The 15,490-nt window shown below is 30.7% G+C and overlaps 3 protein-coding genes and 1 long non-coding RNA gene across 5 annotated transcripts; 1 reads left to right on the top strand and 3 right to left on the bottom strand.

The window, feature by feature from the left end:
- Positions 1 to 690: 690 nt before the first annotated feature.
- LOC128201227 (39S ribosomal protein L20, mitochondrial-like) lies at positions 691 to 1,170 on the bottom strand. Its single transcript, XM_052897561.1, has one exon. It carries the CDS (start codon positions 1,168 to 1,170, stop codon positions 691 to 693), a length of 480 nt encoding a protein of 159 aa, XP_052753521.1.
- On the bottom strand, positions 1,074 to 8,267 carry LOC128199943 (peripherin-2-like). Of its 2 annotated transcripts, XM_052897318.1 has the most exons (7): positions 8,110 to 8,267; positions 7,577 to 7,703; positions 6,698 to 6,911; positions 5,769 to 5,893; positions 4,229 to 4,382; positions 1,724 to 1,954; positions 1,074 to 1,180 (listed from the first exon to the last, which is right to left on the bottom strand). In XM_052897318.1, the coding sequence occupies exons 1-6, from the start codon at positions 8,210 to 8,212 to the stop codon at positions 1,745 to 1,747; spliced, it is 933 nt and encodes a 310-aa protein (XP_052753278.1). In that variant the 5' UTR covers positions 8,213 to 8,267; the 3' UTR covers positions 1,074 to 1,180; positions 1,724 to 1,744. The 2 variants fall into 2 exon arrangements, with proteins under 2 accessions (XP_052753278.1, XP_052753275.1); XM_052897315.1 differs by lacking the exon at positions 7,577 to 7,703.
- Positions 6,408 to 6,911, top strand: LOC128201179 (uncharacterized). Its single transcript, XR_008253104.1, has 2 exons — positions 6,408 to 6,720; positions 6,799 to 6,911. It is a non-coding gene; the product is annotated as an uncharacterized LOC128201179 (long non-coding RNA).
- An 811-nt stretch (positions 8,268 to 9,078) lies between the features above and the next one.
- LOC113511576 (succinyl-CoA:3-ketoacid coenzyme A transferase 1, mitochondrial) lies at positions 9,079 to 15,003 on the bottom strand. The gene is given in 9 exon segments (XM_052896712.1): positions 9,079 to 9,750; positions 10,007 to 10,177; positions 10,323 to 10,444; positions 10,804 to 10,959; positions 11,313 to 11,703; positions 12,951 to 13,136; positions 13,611 to 13,729; positions 14,109 to 14,307; positions 14,445 to 15,003. Coding segments are annotated over 9 exon segments (1,572 nt in total). The 5' UTR covers positions 14,511 to 15,003; the 3' UTR covers positions 9,079 to 9,588.
- Between the last annotated feature and the right edge of the window lie 487 nt (positions 15,004 to 15,490).

Here is a 15,490-nt window from a genome sequence, read left to right as displayed (position 1 = left end):
ATATGGTCAGATTGTTTGTTTACACTTTCATAAAATTTTATTAAAACAGACTATAATGATCCATTAGTGTGTGTAGCTTGGAAGCAGCACTTATTTTCATGGGCACTACTACAAAAATATCAGCACTATATTTACTGACTAGGATAAAAAGTAGACTATATACTTACCTTGCAGTATGGGTATACCAAATTTCATAGTGATTTGTCATACTGTTAAAGCGCTAAAACAAACTTAATCACTTTCACATTTATAATTTTGGTAATGACTACTAAAGTCATAAATATCTAATCTTATTTTTGAACAAACTGGTATATAAACTTTTTTGTCTTTTTATTGCTTGTATCCATTTAATAATGAAAGTATATATTAAAGTCCTTGATAAGAAACGTTCTCTGTAGTTATAATATTGAATATCAATGTCAATAATAAAGTATTAGGAATATTGTTAAACAGGTATATGAAATTAATCAACACTTTTATTTTTAGAGAGAAAATGCATGAAGGGGTTGTTAGAGACATTGAACGGCAGCAACGAAGGAAAATTGAAAACCTCTACTTGTTACAAAAACAGAATGACCTAACAAAACAAATAAAGAAGGAAATGGAAAATTCATAGACTTAAAAATTTACTAGGCATAGACTATTTATTAAATATAAACTATTAAAAACAATTTGTTAAAAACATAGACATTATTTTTTGTTTTCCTTTAGCCATACATCTAACATCACATCTTTGAGGTTCAAGTTAACACCAGTAGGTGTATTCTTATCTGTAGTATCTATAAAGCCATCATAACTTAGTTTCTGCTTCGCTACTGCTGCTAAACATTCAAATGTGTGTGGTTCCCAAGATGCTAAGTCTGATAATGACTTACGGTCCAGCATTATGTTTGCTCGATCTAAACCCTCCTTAAGAGTAAAATATGTGATATTATGCTGCTCACAAGCAGCTGTGATTCGAGTCTCCCATAAAACTTTCATATCTGCTTTTTTCAGTTTTCTTGCTTTTGTTGCATAAACCAAAGCTCTGTGAACATTTCTAACAGCTATTGAGTAACAATTTCTTCGGCGACCTATATAGTGCGCTGCTAAACGAAAAATTTTCCTTTTTCTCCAAAATTCATCTGGGCCTCGGCTTCTCACCCAATTCACCACTGATAAAAATACCATGGTTCTTTATCTGAAAATAATTTATAGGTTAGATATATATAGCAAAAATATAAAGTATTAGAAGTTCTCTAATCTTGCTTTATGAGAGATTAAAAAAAAATAAGAATAAAATATTATGTAAAACTACCTAAATAAATGAACAAAACACTAATAAGCAACCGTATATATAATAGAATTCGAAACCAAAGATTATTTGACACAGAGGAAAAACATAATTGACTTCATTCAATTGACTGACAGTTCTTACTAAAGATAGTGAAGTGAAGAGTGGCCTAAAAATCGTTAAGTATCGATTGTTAAGTGACAAACTAAATGAAAAGCCAGATCGTATTCGATTATACAATATAATCGAATACGATCTGGCTATAAAATAAATAAAAATACACATACGTTTGCCACATATGCTAAACGTATATTCTTATTATATAATAAAACACAAAGAACATTACACTCAAATGTGATGCACTGTGACAATTATAGACTCAGTAAACAATTAATAGGATATAAAGCAATTTAACTGTTTTAGTGAAAAAATCTAGAAAACATTATTTACCTAAGCAGAGTTGTCTACTTTTTATTTGAACATGTCCATTTTCAAATTTTCTACTTCAGTATTCCTTGATGCCTCTTCATCGTCACTTTCTTCAGGATCTAATTGACATGAAGCGCTGGATACATGAAATTTATCGTTTACAGACATTATGTGCCTAACTTCTGTTTTTTTACCAGATCGCTGATTTCCACAATAATTATTCTGTTTGATTAAAAATCTTACAATCAAAAGCTAAAAGAATAAATAATAGATTAAAAATATTATTTTTAGCACATGCCTTACTAGCCTATGTGAATAGGTACCTAACATAGTCTCAGTCTACTGTACTTACGTTCATAACCTAAGCTATGTACTATATGTAAAATAGTAACTTTAAGGAATAATGAGCACGGGAGCATAACACCAGTCCTCTGAAATAGGGATACATGAAATATACCCTGTGCGTCACACTATGAGAGGCGGTCAAAAAGTTCGCGGAATGGAGGGGTTGGTGGGGGTTGATTTACTTGTCCAAGTAGTCGCTTGTTAAGCACCACATTGAAAGTATATATACCAAGTTTGAACCAAATCGAGTCATTAACTTTTGAGTTATCAACCTGCAAACAAGTGAATCGGGAAGAAGTCAGCAAATATGGAGAAAATTGAACACCGCGTCATTATTAAGTTCCTCACCAAGCAAGAAAAATCTGCTCAGACGATTTTTCAAGAGCTGTTAGCAGTTTACGCGTACTCTACCCTTGGTAAGACTGTTTTACAAGTGGCATGGTCTTTTCAAATAAGGAAAAGAGTCATTGAAGATGACCCTCACTCCGGACGGCCGATTAAGGCCACCACACCGGAAATCGTCGCAAAAGTAGAAAAACTTGTATTAGAGGATACCCGGCTGAAGAAGAAGCAGCTTGCAGCAATGGTTGGAGTACCCGAAACAAGTATTTTAAATATTCTACATCATCATCTTGGCATGACTAAGGTCAATGCAAGATGGGTTCCTAGAATGCTCACTCCACTTCAAAAAAGTGAGTGTGTCGAGTGTTCTCGCCAGTTTTTGGAGCTGTGTGGAGAGAGTAGGGAAGAAGTTATAGCCCGAATTGTTACTGGAGATGCAACCTGGGTTCACCACTATGAATCTAAGTCGAAGCAAGAGTCGATGCAGTGGCATAATAAAAAGTACAGCTCCTCCGAAGAAGTTTAATGGGTCACAATCAGCCGGAAAGATCATGGCGATTATTTTTTTTTTATACAACAAGCTGACGGCACACCTGATGGAAAGTGGTAACCGTTGCCTACAGACATGAGCAGTACCATGGACATAACAGAGTTTACTGTTTTGCCCATGATACCCCCCATGCGTTGCCATTCCTGAGGACTCGGATGTTATTCCTCTGTACCCTGTAAATTCACGCCATGTCCCACCCTTCAAACGAAACACAGCCATGCAAACACAACTGCTTTTCGTTTGAAACACGAATGGGACAAAGGTATCCAAGCAAACGACTTTTGTACAAAGTCCAGTATCTTTTGGGATACAGAACGTATTTTGCTGATCGATTATAAAGATCGTGGTGTGACAGTAACGAGACAGTACCACGCTTCTTTGGACAGATTGAACGAAGCTATCAAAGAAAAAAGAAGAGGAAAACTGTCAAAAGGTGTGCTCCTTTTGGACGACAACGCTCCCGTTCACACGTGTAATGTTGCGACGGCTGCCATCCTCCGATGCGGGTTTGAAAAATTAGATCACCCATCTCATAGTCCAAACTTGGCCCCCAGCGACTATTATTTATTACCAAAAATGAAAAAGGAGCTACGTGGAAAAAAATTTGGCGACGATGAAGAAGTCAAGTCTGCAATTTTGGCCTATTTGGACAAGAAAGGTAAACCTTTTTTTATGGTATAAACAAATTATTTGAGGGATACGAAAAATGTATTAAGGTTAAGAGAGAATATATTGAAAAGGAAAAATAGTTTCATGTTTAATTTCAACCCCTCCCCCCTTATTCTGCGAACTTTTTGACTTCCCCTCGTGTATTCTGTGATGACCACGATTTTATTCATGTCTATAGACAATGATTACCACTTTTCATCAAGTAAGCCATCACCACATTAGTAATTCTATGTACCTATCATTAAAAAAATTTTGTAGTTGTGAATTAAATTCCTTGCATTTCCGGATTACACCTTCAAATATATTGCATTATAGAATGATGTAGATAAAAAAAAATCTACTCAAAAATCTCATTTATTTATCTCTAGTAAAATCTGCCAAACTGTCAGTTTACAGCTCGCTTCATGGTACAAATGGCAAAATATATATCTAGTAAGTAAATAAAGGTCTGTGGGAGAGGACTAAGTAGCTGCAGGTTTTTTTTTCTGTAATTTGTAGACAAATAAATTGAAGCTACACAGCTATTGCGATGTCATTGGATAACCGATATTTATTCATAGATAATCACTTTATATACCTTTAAACTAAAAATTGTATATTTAAATAGATAGGCAACTCACCTCAACTATTATTATTAAAATAAAAATTATTAAATATGCAGACATTGACAACATTATAACTCGACGTAAACGTTTTCCGCAACCCTTTGTATTGATTGAATTTGTTCCCAGCTCCAATAAGTAATTAGATATGCAGGAACCACTTTTGCAACAACTACGATTAAAAAACATTACGGTAACATAACCTAGTCGACAAAATATATTGTTTCTTAGCGATACAGCCCACCTAAACAAAGCATAAACTAATCTATTAATAAAATCGTGTCGATCAGCGCTCGTATGAGAAAAAACAAGACAGCGCGCACATTGCCATCTCATTTTATCTCTTGAACTCGTAGGCGATAACGATTCTATCAATAGATTCGATTGTACTTCGTTTAAAGAGGCTGGATAAATAAATAATATACTCGCTATCCCAACAAACGTCATTCTGCCTTTTCCATGGAGGGGCGGAGATGTTCGTAATGTAGGAAATAGGTAAATTAATCCTCATTGCTAGCAAATTATCCTATTGTTTAATAGATGAAAATGGAATGGTGCATCCGCCTATGCTAACGACATACAATGATAAAGCACCAGTGAAGGATGAAACGATGACGATGAAGACAGGTCAGTTGGCCCATCATGTTGAATTCATATAAATTAACTACAATTATCCCCATTGCAAAATGGGGACCGCGTAGAGATCGATGGGGATCTTAGTCTTCATTGTTAGCAGTATACCCCTTTATAACAATTCCATATTATACCAATGCCTTGCCCCCAATATACCCTATTAGATTAACTTCCACGCCGTCCCTGGAAACCAACGTCATTAATTCCTAGTGAATTGCCCACGATGAGTTGACCGACCTGACTCACCAGTAATCCGCCATCACATACCGATAACGCAAGCGGATTTACCTTTCCAGTCTCACCCCATTAGAAAATAAAAACCACTACCACCACCTATCGTGTCCATGTTTCATTCCAGGATAAAAACTCAAGTTAGAGCAAACAATATCATGACATTTCAACTCATATTATACAAGTCTAAGTATACAAGGTTTTGATTTTATGACCGAGCGGCTGCTTGATGTCAACCGTCTATTGGAAGAAACAATATATATTTACAAAATATTATTAACATCGATTGAGTATATTCGGAGATTAGTGTGAATACCATGGTATGGAATTTTTATATCTTACTAATATAATTAAATTGTACTCGTAAGTAAATGATGTCTGTACATGGAAGATATTTAAGAATAAGTAATATGAGGATCTTAATAAGACTAATTTTGCGTCTGCCAAAATAATATTTTTTAGAAAGTTTGTGTGTCTGTCTGTATATTTGTTCCGATATTACACAAAAATTACTACGCCAAATTGGATGCGGTTTTCACAGTTGTATTTCCGAAGACCTCATTTAAAATCTGATGCATGTTCTTGATACTCCATCTAGGAATGGTCTATTTAATTTTTTCTACTTCTAAAATCCACACGTAGGAGTAGGCAAAATGTTAATATGTACATATTAAGATATGATTGTTAATTGTACCTTAAAGGCACGCTGTCTGTTACCAATGGTTCTTTCTTATTACGCTTGTATAGGGATGGATCCCATTCATAATCTCTCATTTGGTCATACCAATCATAACTGAACCAGTCTTTATATGAGTTTATCTGAAATGTATATTTATTAATAATAGTAACCTACAATATTTTTTTAATAAAAACTTTACTTTTTGGCATTGGACATACCCCACGATGCAGTATGTGCCTGCCCATTAAAAAGACCTATGTTCTCTCAGACATGTCTGCAAAATTTTGCTTACATTCTGTATTGGAACCAGACGATTCTGGGGTGGGCACGTTATCCACCCTATCACTACGGACTAAAGAAAAAAATATTTTCTATACATTATAACACAATTGTGCCCTCATCAGAATAAATTAATTGTACTAATTATAATACCGGCCAAGAGCGAGTCGGACTCAAGTAATGAGGGTTCTGTACAAATTATAATTGAAAAATATTTTTTACAAATTTTCTGTTTTTTAATTTTCCCCTTTATTTGCACTGTATGAAAAGCTTCTTGCCAAAATCCATGATTCTATATCAACGGGAAGTAACTTACAGATTTTCATTCCCCTCCAAATGTCAGAACATATCCTATAAACGACGATATCTTTTGATCTTTTGATTGCGTTAACTTAAAATTTTTACTATTTTACAGCTTCAAACGAATGCAGACTTGAGTATTTGATATTAATTTCAGCTTCGAATCTCCACGCGATACCTCATGAGTGCCGGATAGATATACGGACAAAAACTAATAAGGGTTCCGTTTTTCCTTTTAGATACGGAACCCTAAAAAGGGTTGAAAAATATAAGTACCTAAATGAATTCTATTAGGTAAATACCTATAGTGAGTACGAGTGTACAAATCTAAGGATATACATATTTCTAGCTCTCACTATACATACCCCACAGCACTTTAACGACCACTGTAAGTTATCCATAAACTTTTTATAGTTTAAGAAACTTCTATAATTCTTCATGCTAATATTAAGGTGTTTTGAGGTAGCTTCTTGACACGAGTATATTCGATCGATGCATATAATTATAGCCGCAATGGCTATGATTACGATCCAAAATACACTTAACCACAATGGACAACAGACCACTTTGGCTTTATGACTGAAAGATAATACTTAATTAAAGTATATGGCTGGCCCTACAAAGGCACAGAATAAGCGACACATTAAGAGAGCGTTGTAAAAAGTAAGTACCGAATACTAAAACCTTTTTGAACTATGAACTAAGTTTATTAAAACTAGATCGATGTTTTATAACTATCTAATTGAGATTGTTAAAACTGTAATGAGGTAGTCGCAATAGGTACGACGTCGATGGATGTCTATGACAAAGTTTTATCGCCTATGTCAGAGCTGAACTAAATGTAATTTTATATCCACTAATACTGAATAGTTATATATTTATTTGAGAACTAATTTTAAGTTATATGTATCTTGTGTGAACGAAATGCTTGAATAATTTTAGGCTGTGTTCCATAAACAACCGACTTTAATAGTAGCAAAACCAGTTATTTTTTAATTAGAAACTTAATTTTTTAAATTAAAATAATTAGTAATAACTAGTAGTTTACTTCCGAATCGATTTTGATAAAATTTCTATGGGGACAATCTATAAGTATAGCCTTTCAGATAAAAAAGAATTTTCCAATCAGTTTACAACTGACGAAGTTATGAGGTAACAAACAAAAAAAAAATAGTACAATCGAATTGAGAACCTTATTTTTGGAATCGGTTAAAAAACAAATAATAGGTAAATAAATACTACACTCAATTTTCTTTCCATTAGCAATAGAATACAATATGTGAACATTAGTAGGAAGCATTATTATTCCCAAAAGCAGCAAAAACGCGTTGACTAGATCTGTGCCAGTTATCCATAACATGTCTCCTAGAACTAAAAAAATTAAACAGTCATAATACAGAAATGTGTGATCAATTTTAAAATAAGTAAGTAGGTAGGACATGCATATAACAGTCACTTAATCATGTTAAAATTATATTACTACATAGAAATCGTAAAAATTAATTGCAATAATGCTTGCTTTTATACGCAGATATAAAGGATAATTGCAAATAGTTTTTGCTACGCGGTAAAAATGTATTACATCATCATTAATTATTAGTTAAAAATAAATATATACTTCTCTACAAATCTTGCATATTGCTATTACAATAAAATTGTAATTAGACGATGTCTGTGCATAAGAAATATTTAAGAAAAATATATATCGAAGGCCTTCATTAAAGCTATAGAAATTCTAATGGAACAATCTAAATAATTAATATGTGTGTGAACTTACAAAAAAACATCAGCAGCGACCATGTTATTGAAAAAAATGATATTAACCACAAAAAACATGCAGCCCATAAAATGAATGGATGATTTTGTCCCTCACATTTCATTCTAAACTTTAATACACAATAAAATTCTTATCGAAAATAGGTATGTGTCACTTGTAACTAATAATCAAATCAAAATCAAATTTAAACAAAAAAAAATCAGAGCATAGATAAGTATTTCCGGTAAATTACTAAATTTAAATATCTTTGTGTATATCAGTTTGAATGTGAACTCCAACCTACTTCTAAGAATAAAATTTATATTATCGATCTAGATTACAATCCAATATAATGCAGGTTATCCATTTTATGATTATTTGCTTAACGATAATACGATAAATCGAATAGAAAAACAAACTAATTTATAGGTAATCGGCCATGTTTGTCCTTAGTAATCCATAGATTTTAGAAAATAATTGTCACGACTTTATGAACCATATTAGTCATTGAAATTAATATAAAAGTCTCATTAAAAATTGCCAACAATAGATATTGTATGAAGTGATAAATGCGCAGTTAGAGATTCTGAATTAAGATAGTCATAAATAGGTACCAACACTGTGCTTCATCCTAATGAAAAGTACAACTAAAGAGTAATAACTTACTATGGTCGTCCTGAAAAAAGTAATAATAAACCATATTATTAACAGTTCAAATTATAACATTTATGTACAGGTAATAAAGTAAAATATAGATTCAGTAACAAACAATAAAATATATTTCAGTAATAATATTACAATTTTCAAATAAATCATAGACAATAGGGCTTATAACCTACTTAATGAGCAATAAATTCGATAAAATGATATTTATAAGTAACTTAATCTAATAATTAAAGTTTTGTACAATATATAATTAAATCAGAACACTTACAAGTTAACATTTTTTTTTTTATCTTAAGTAATATTTATTTTCTTACTTAATAACTAATTATTTAAGTAAATAATAAGCATTATATTTAAAAATTAACTATTTTTTCAGCTTCATTCGCATTTTGACGAATCATTATTATTAACGCTTATTCACAAATATCACGATTCACACTTCAATTTATTTATATATATGATCGCCTGTTCATCCTTTTTACAATCTTTAGTCGAAACAATAAATCTCCAAAATATTATACGATAGTTATAAACCAAGATTCACTCATGAATTTACGTCACTAGTAATATCGTTAAAAATCTTTATCTTATCGCATAAGCGTTTGGTTGTAATTCTTTGTTTTTATTACAATTTCTATATAATAATAATATACCTAATTATAGTAGTGGAGATTATGAAAATTTTTTAAACAACGTAGGTAATTGACAATCAAGCATTCAGTCTACCTGATGGTAACACCTTCCGGCCTTCGCAACTCATAAGCACTTGCAACACCATGAGTATTACTCGCGCTTTAAATACATCAGTACCAAGTTAATATTGTGTGGTATATTTTATTCAATGAACGTCTCAGGACGCGTCACATCGCCCATTTTCTTTATTTTCGGTGCGACATTAAATTCGCAGCCAGTGCTCACCAACACATCCTCTACAGTAACACCGTCAGCCAGTTCGGTCAGCGTAAGACCTTTTTCCTTGTCCACTACAAAAACGCACTGAAAATTAAATTATTATAAATCAATTGTATATATTAATGTAGTATTTAAAAAATTATAAAATAATCCTCCTTCAAAATAATACTTATTTTAATGCTGATAACCCTTACATTAAAAAGTGAGAGGTGGTGACCCTATCGTATTTACCACTGTAAATGACTACAATAAAAAATGACAAATAAAAATCTCTTATCTCAATGAGTTTTTTTATAACATATAAAAAGCCAGAATGACTATTAATTTTATACTATCTTACCTTCTCTGTTATTATCATATCAACACAATTCTTCCCAGTGAGCGGCAATGTACATTCAGGTACAATTTTATGGCCACCATTTTTAGCCGCATGCTCCATAGTGACTACAACCTTTGTTCTTGGTGCTGATACCAAGTCCATGGCACCACCCATACCTTTTACCATTTTACCCTGTTCAAAATAATTATTTGAGTAATAAATAGCATGAAAATATAATATACATAATATCTACCTAGACAATTCCTCATTGTGTATTCACTAATCCATGCATGCTGTGTTACTTACACGTAGATAATATTTAACATAAATTACTCACAGGTATCATCCAGTTAGCTAAATCGCCATATTGAGAAACCTGCATGGCTCCCAATATAGTCAAATCAATATGCCCACCACGAATCATCGCAAAACTATCATCGGACGAAAAGAATGACGCACCTGAAAAAGATAACGAAAGCATTATTAAAAAATGTGTCCTACAAAAAAAAACCGACTTCAATTGTGACAAAATCTTCTTGACTTAAAAACTAAACAAACTGAACCGATTTTGATAAAATTCCTATGAGATTAATCTGTAAGTATATCCTTTCAGATAAAAAAAAATAATTCCAAATCTATCAAATCAAGAACTGATGGAGTTATGAGGTAACAAACACAAAAAAATACAATTGAATTGCAAACCTCCTTCTTTTTGAAGTCAATTAAAAATAAAAAAAAAATTGGAATTCTATTTCAAGAAATATATTTGTTACTTTATTTTAATTTATTTAATTAAACATATTATACTCATTTCTAACCAGGGAGTACAGTCACAGTTTCTTTTCCAGCATTAATAAGATCAGCATCCACCTCTTCCTCTGATGGAAAAGGTCCAAGACCAAGAATTCCATTTTCTGATTGCAACAGTACATTTACATTTCTTGGTATGTAATTACTAGCTAACATAGGCATTCCTGAAAATAAATTTATAGTTACAGTTTATAGATATCCTATTATATAATATTATAAATGTGAAAGTTTGTAAAGATGAATGGATGTTGGTACTGTTTCATTCAAAAATCGCTGAACAGATTACAATTAAATATCTTATATAAATAAAATACAAAAGGCAAATGTTCTTTACTTCACTTGACTGATGATACCATCTTGTATTTCCGTCTTCATAAGTTTATAGGAAACCTTTCACATTTAATGCCTTGGAATTTAGGAGAAAAAAGCATCTAATTTCTCACTAGATAAAAATTAAAAATTCTGTCATGTAATTTGTTATAAATAAGTAATATCTAGTACAAAAATTACAATATACCTATTCCAAGATTAGCATGCATCCCATCTTTAAATTCCAAAGCTGCTCTTTTAATGATTCTTTCTCTTAGGATATCTGATGATTTCTTCTCCTTTTGTATTACTGGTTTAGTTACAGTTCTTCTTTCTATCCTTTTCTCATAATTTTCACCTTTTATTATTCTATGTACATATATAGAGGGCACATGTACAAAATCAGGTTCAATTTCATCAACTATTTCTTCCACTTCGGCTATTGTAATACGTGCAGCTCTACACATTGCTGGATTGAAGTTTCTTGCACTTTTTCTAAATATTAAATTTCCATATTTATCTGCTTTCCAAGCCTTTACAAGAGCAAAATCACCTGTAATGGCTTCTTCTAATATATAATCTTTACCCCCAAATTGTTGCTCTTATATCCTAAAAATGTAACTACATATATCAATCTAAAAAAAATTAAGGTATCAAAAAAAAATTTAACTACATATCAATTTTTTTGTTGCAGATCAACATATTTTATTCTCATATATATGGCATTGTAATGGAATTTTTTTTTTTTTTTTTTTTTTTTTTTTATTTTTTTTTTTTTTTTTTTTTTTTTTTTTTTTTTTTTTTTTTTTTTTTTTTTTTTTTTAATTAAAAACAAATTTTATTTTTTTAATAAAAAAAAAAAAAAAATTACAACAGCGAGTACATTGGACCCCGCACTAGGAGAACCTGTATCGCGGGAGTCCATATGGTATCAAAAAAAAAGTTTGTAGAGACATTTATATAAATACTAAAAAAAATAAATACATACAATTAAATATACTAAAGACAAATTATATACGTATCAATAAATGGTATATAATATTAATTCTTACACTTTACTTTTAGCAAAAATCCCAGAGATTATTAAGTTTTTTATATATAAATGGGCACGAATAATAACTAAAGCGCTTTGCAAATGCAGTATGAAAAGCATCATTACTATTTTTGTTGCATTTTCCAAAATATGCAATCATATATGATGAAAAAAACAATGGCTCATCCTTATAGGTATAATTTCCAAGATTATTATTTCAAGTATCAAGGAAATCACAACTGCAGATTTTGTTATTATCACATGAATATTTATGGATAATCAAGGATAATGACCTAGAAGCTTCAAACATATTTAGATTTTGCAGTGTTTAAAGTAAGTAGGTTTGCTCCCAACCAATTTGATACATTAGTTGCAGAGATGTTGTTAATCAAAGACAAAATGATCCTTTTTCATTCAAAGACCGATAGCTCCGCATGAAATGATTGTATTGAGGATTTAAAAAAGTAATTTGAAGCTGAATAAACAAGTTATCTGGTCCATATTATTATTAGGTGATTTTTTTAAATCACCTGAAAAAAAATTGAAAGAAAAATTTTTTGAATTTAGACCCAAAAACTAGTCACTTAGAGCTACAATTTGCTTTTTTTAAAATGTCTCTACAATTATTTTTCTCCAAGTTACAGCCTATTGAAAATCACCTAAAAATTAGAAATTGCTTTTTGATCCCATAATTTTTTCCTTTAGTATATAAATAACAAATCCATCAGATAATATTATTACAATATGTCTTATTAATTCTAACATTTTATGTTTATTTTTATTTATGGAATTTATATTTCCAGCAAATCACACAAAATTTTGACCCTGTGATAATTTATGAAACTATTTAACACTTACTTTTCCCTCTTTAGTGTACTTAATAGGTGATCCACCTTCATGAATTAATGTACCAAAACCTGTAGGTGTAAAAAATGCTGGTATTCCAGCACCACCTGCTCTGAGTCGTTCTGCCAATGTTCCTTGTGGAGTTAATTCTACCTAAAAAGTTAATTTTTCATGTAAATACACTGTTTTAGAAATCATTAGCTTTATATAATATTCCTACATCATTATTTTGCTTTAATAATCCTTACAAATATTATAACTGTGAAAGTGAATTTGTCCTTAACCAATGATATAAAATGTTATTAAATTTGGTATACACATACTATATGGGATACTGAAGGACATAGATTACTTTTTATCCTGGTCAATGAACCTATTCTAGCCATGTGGAAGAGTTCAAAATAAATGATAAATAAGCATATTTATTACATACTAGAGCTAAACAATGTATATAAGTTTAAAAGGGTAAAGGGAAAACTAACTTTTTCAGGAAGTATTATGATAAAATAAACTTTTATTGTTATAACTGTATCTATGTTGTATCTAAATCTTATGTCTGTCTCATCTCTTCATTAAATACACATCTGTAATATAATATACAAACATGCATATTATTTAAGTGCTTACCTCTAATTCCCCATTTAAGAATTGTCTCTCAAATTCAGCATTTTCTCCAACATAAGAGGCAATCATTCTTTTAATCTGTTTACTCTTAAGTAAAATACCCAGGCCAAAATTATCAACACCTGGAAAAAATATTTACATAATAATTAAAATGATGGGTACACATGGGTACATTTATAATTTACAATAGCATAGCACAATATCATATAATTTTACCATCACAAAGTAATAATGAAATTTAAATTTTCATATATGTTCATGATATTATTATGAAAAATTTTGTATTTCTATTAATTTATTATCCACTGAATAACATAAGTACCCCCTTAAATTGATAAGTAAGTAATAGTCCTGAACTACTTGCATCTACTGATTCCTTGCAACATAATGAAGCTGTCACTCTATTGTGGAGTTATTATTAAGTTCTTACTTTTAAATAATTTTAATCATATTATCAATTATATCAAAAGTTCAAAGATTTAAGACTTAAAAAATACTTACCAGCATTATTGGAAACTACCGTAAGACTAGACACATTACTTGCATTCAGAGCTTTTATTAAATTCTCTGGAATACCACATAATCCAAAACCACCAACCAAAAGCTTTGATCCATCTTTAATATCAGCAATTGCTTCTTTAGCATTATTAAAGATTTTATTGGTACTTTTTAATGTGCTATAATTAGCACATAATAATATCTGGGAAATATTACATATAAATTATAATTTATATTACTTAGAGGTTTCAATATTGCTTAATATTATTTATATTAAGAATAATAAGCGTAATACATAAAATTTACCACATACATATTATAATTATTTAGAAAACTCACCTTAGAAAAACTATAGCATAATTTGATTTGTGAATAACTATTTAACTTAACAATAAAAGTAGACATAATTATGATTTATATCTGTACTTATTCCTTTAAGTTTTTCCTCAATTAGGTACAGTATTTAATGTAACAAAGATATATAATACAAATACTATTAAAATTCTTATTTTTAAAAGATATTTAAATAAACTGTAGAGAAAAGACACTACGCCACTGCCGCATAATATTTAAACAAAGATATCTATAAAAGTAAACAATATTTAATTTCAACTATACAGTATACTAATTTAGATAAATTAGTTTTGAACTTAAATGAAATGAAAGAATTTTTTTGACGCCGAATGTCATCAAATCAGCTGATTGTCAAAATAGTAGAACACATTTACAAATACTGCTCGATTTTAGAGAATTTGTAAGTACACAAAAACTCGGTGTAACAACTGTTAACAACCACGATAAAATGATAAGAATACAATTATTAGAGATGTTGTTTGTCTTGCGATTCACGAGGTCAACTGGCCCCTGTTATTTACATATCAACGTAATATTCCAAGTTATTTACATTTTAATTAGGTAAATATCCCAAATATCGTCATGTCACTTGAATATTGAAAAAATTAAAATTAAATATTTGTAATTTTAAATCGTCAATAAATAGTCACTCGCACCGTCCGCCGCTTCGTCCGTGTACCATTGAATATATTAATTGACGAGCATAAAAATAACCTAAATTCTTTTCTATCCTAAATATAGTACAACGATAAATCGAAGAGCACAACATGTATTTTCATCACGATTGATTGAACTCTTAATACTCAAAATACACTTAAGTGGCAGCAGCAAGCAATTTAAGTTTCAAAGCATTTTAAACTTTGCCAATATTTGATAAATACATAATATCGCTTGAATAGTTTCCGTTTTAACTGAACACAAGACTATTCGCAACGCTGCGAGCGGACACGTGACCCTTTCAATAGGAAACAAACTGCACAATGATCTGCACAAGAACTCCTGTACACTTCCGTGTCTGACATGAATCAACT

The sequence above is a fragment of the Galleria mellonella genome, unplaced genomic scaffold (assembly GCF_026898425.1).
Source record: "Galleria mellonella isolate WM207_F2 unplaced genomic scaffold, CSIRO_AGI_GalMel_v1 utg117, whole genome shotgun sequence".
Classification (NCBI taxonomy): Eukaryota; Metazoa; Arthropoda; class Insecta; order Lepidoptera; family Pyralidae; genus Galleria; species Galleria mellonella.
This window is presented reverse-complemented; position numbering and strand designations above follow the sequence as displayed.

What these genes read in the sequence shown, in the direction of transcription:
- LOC128201227 (XM_052897561.1), bottom strand. Translation starts at nt 1,170, where the DNA reads ATGGTATTTTTATCAGTGGTGAATTGGGTGAGAAGCCGAGGCCCAGAT.
- LOC128199943 (XM_052897318.1), bottom strand. Translation starts at nt 8,212, where the DNA reads ATGAAATGTGAGGGACAAAATCATCCATTCATTTTATGGGCTGCATGT. An exon ending in GGTCGTTAAAGTGCTGTGGG is followed by an intron (nt 5,894 to 6,697) that starts GTATGTATAGTG and finishes TATACATTTCAG; the next exon opens with ATAAACTCATATAAAGACTG. An exon ending in ACAGACAGCGTGCCTTTAAG is followed by an intron (nt 4,383 to 5,768) that starts GTACAATTAACA and finishes TTTTAATCGTAG; the next exon opens with TTGTTGCAAAAGTGGTTCCT.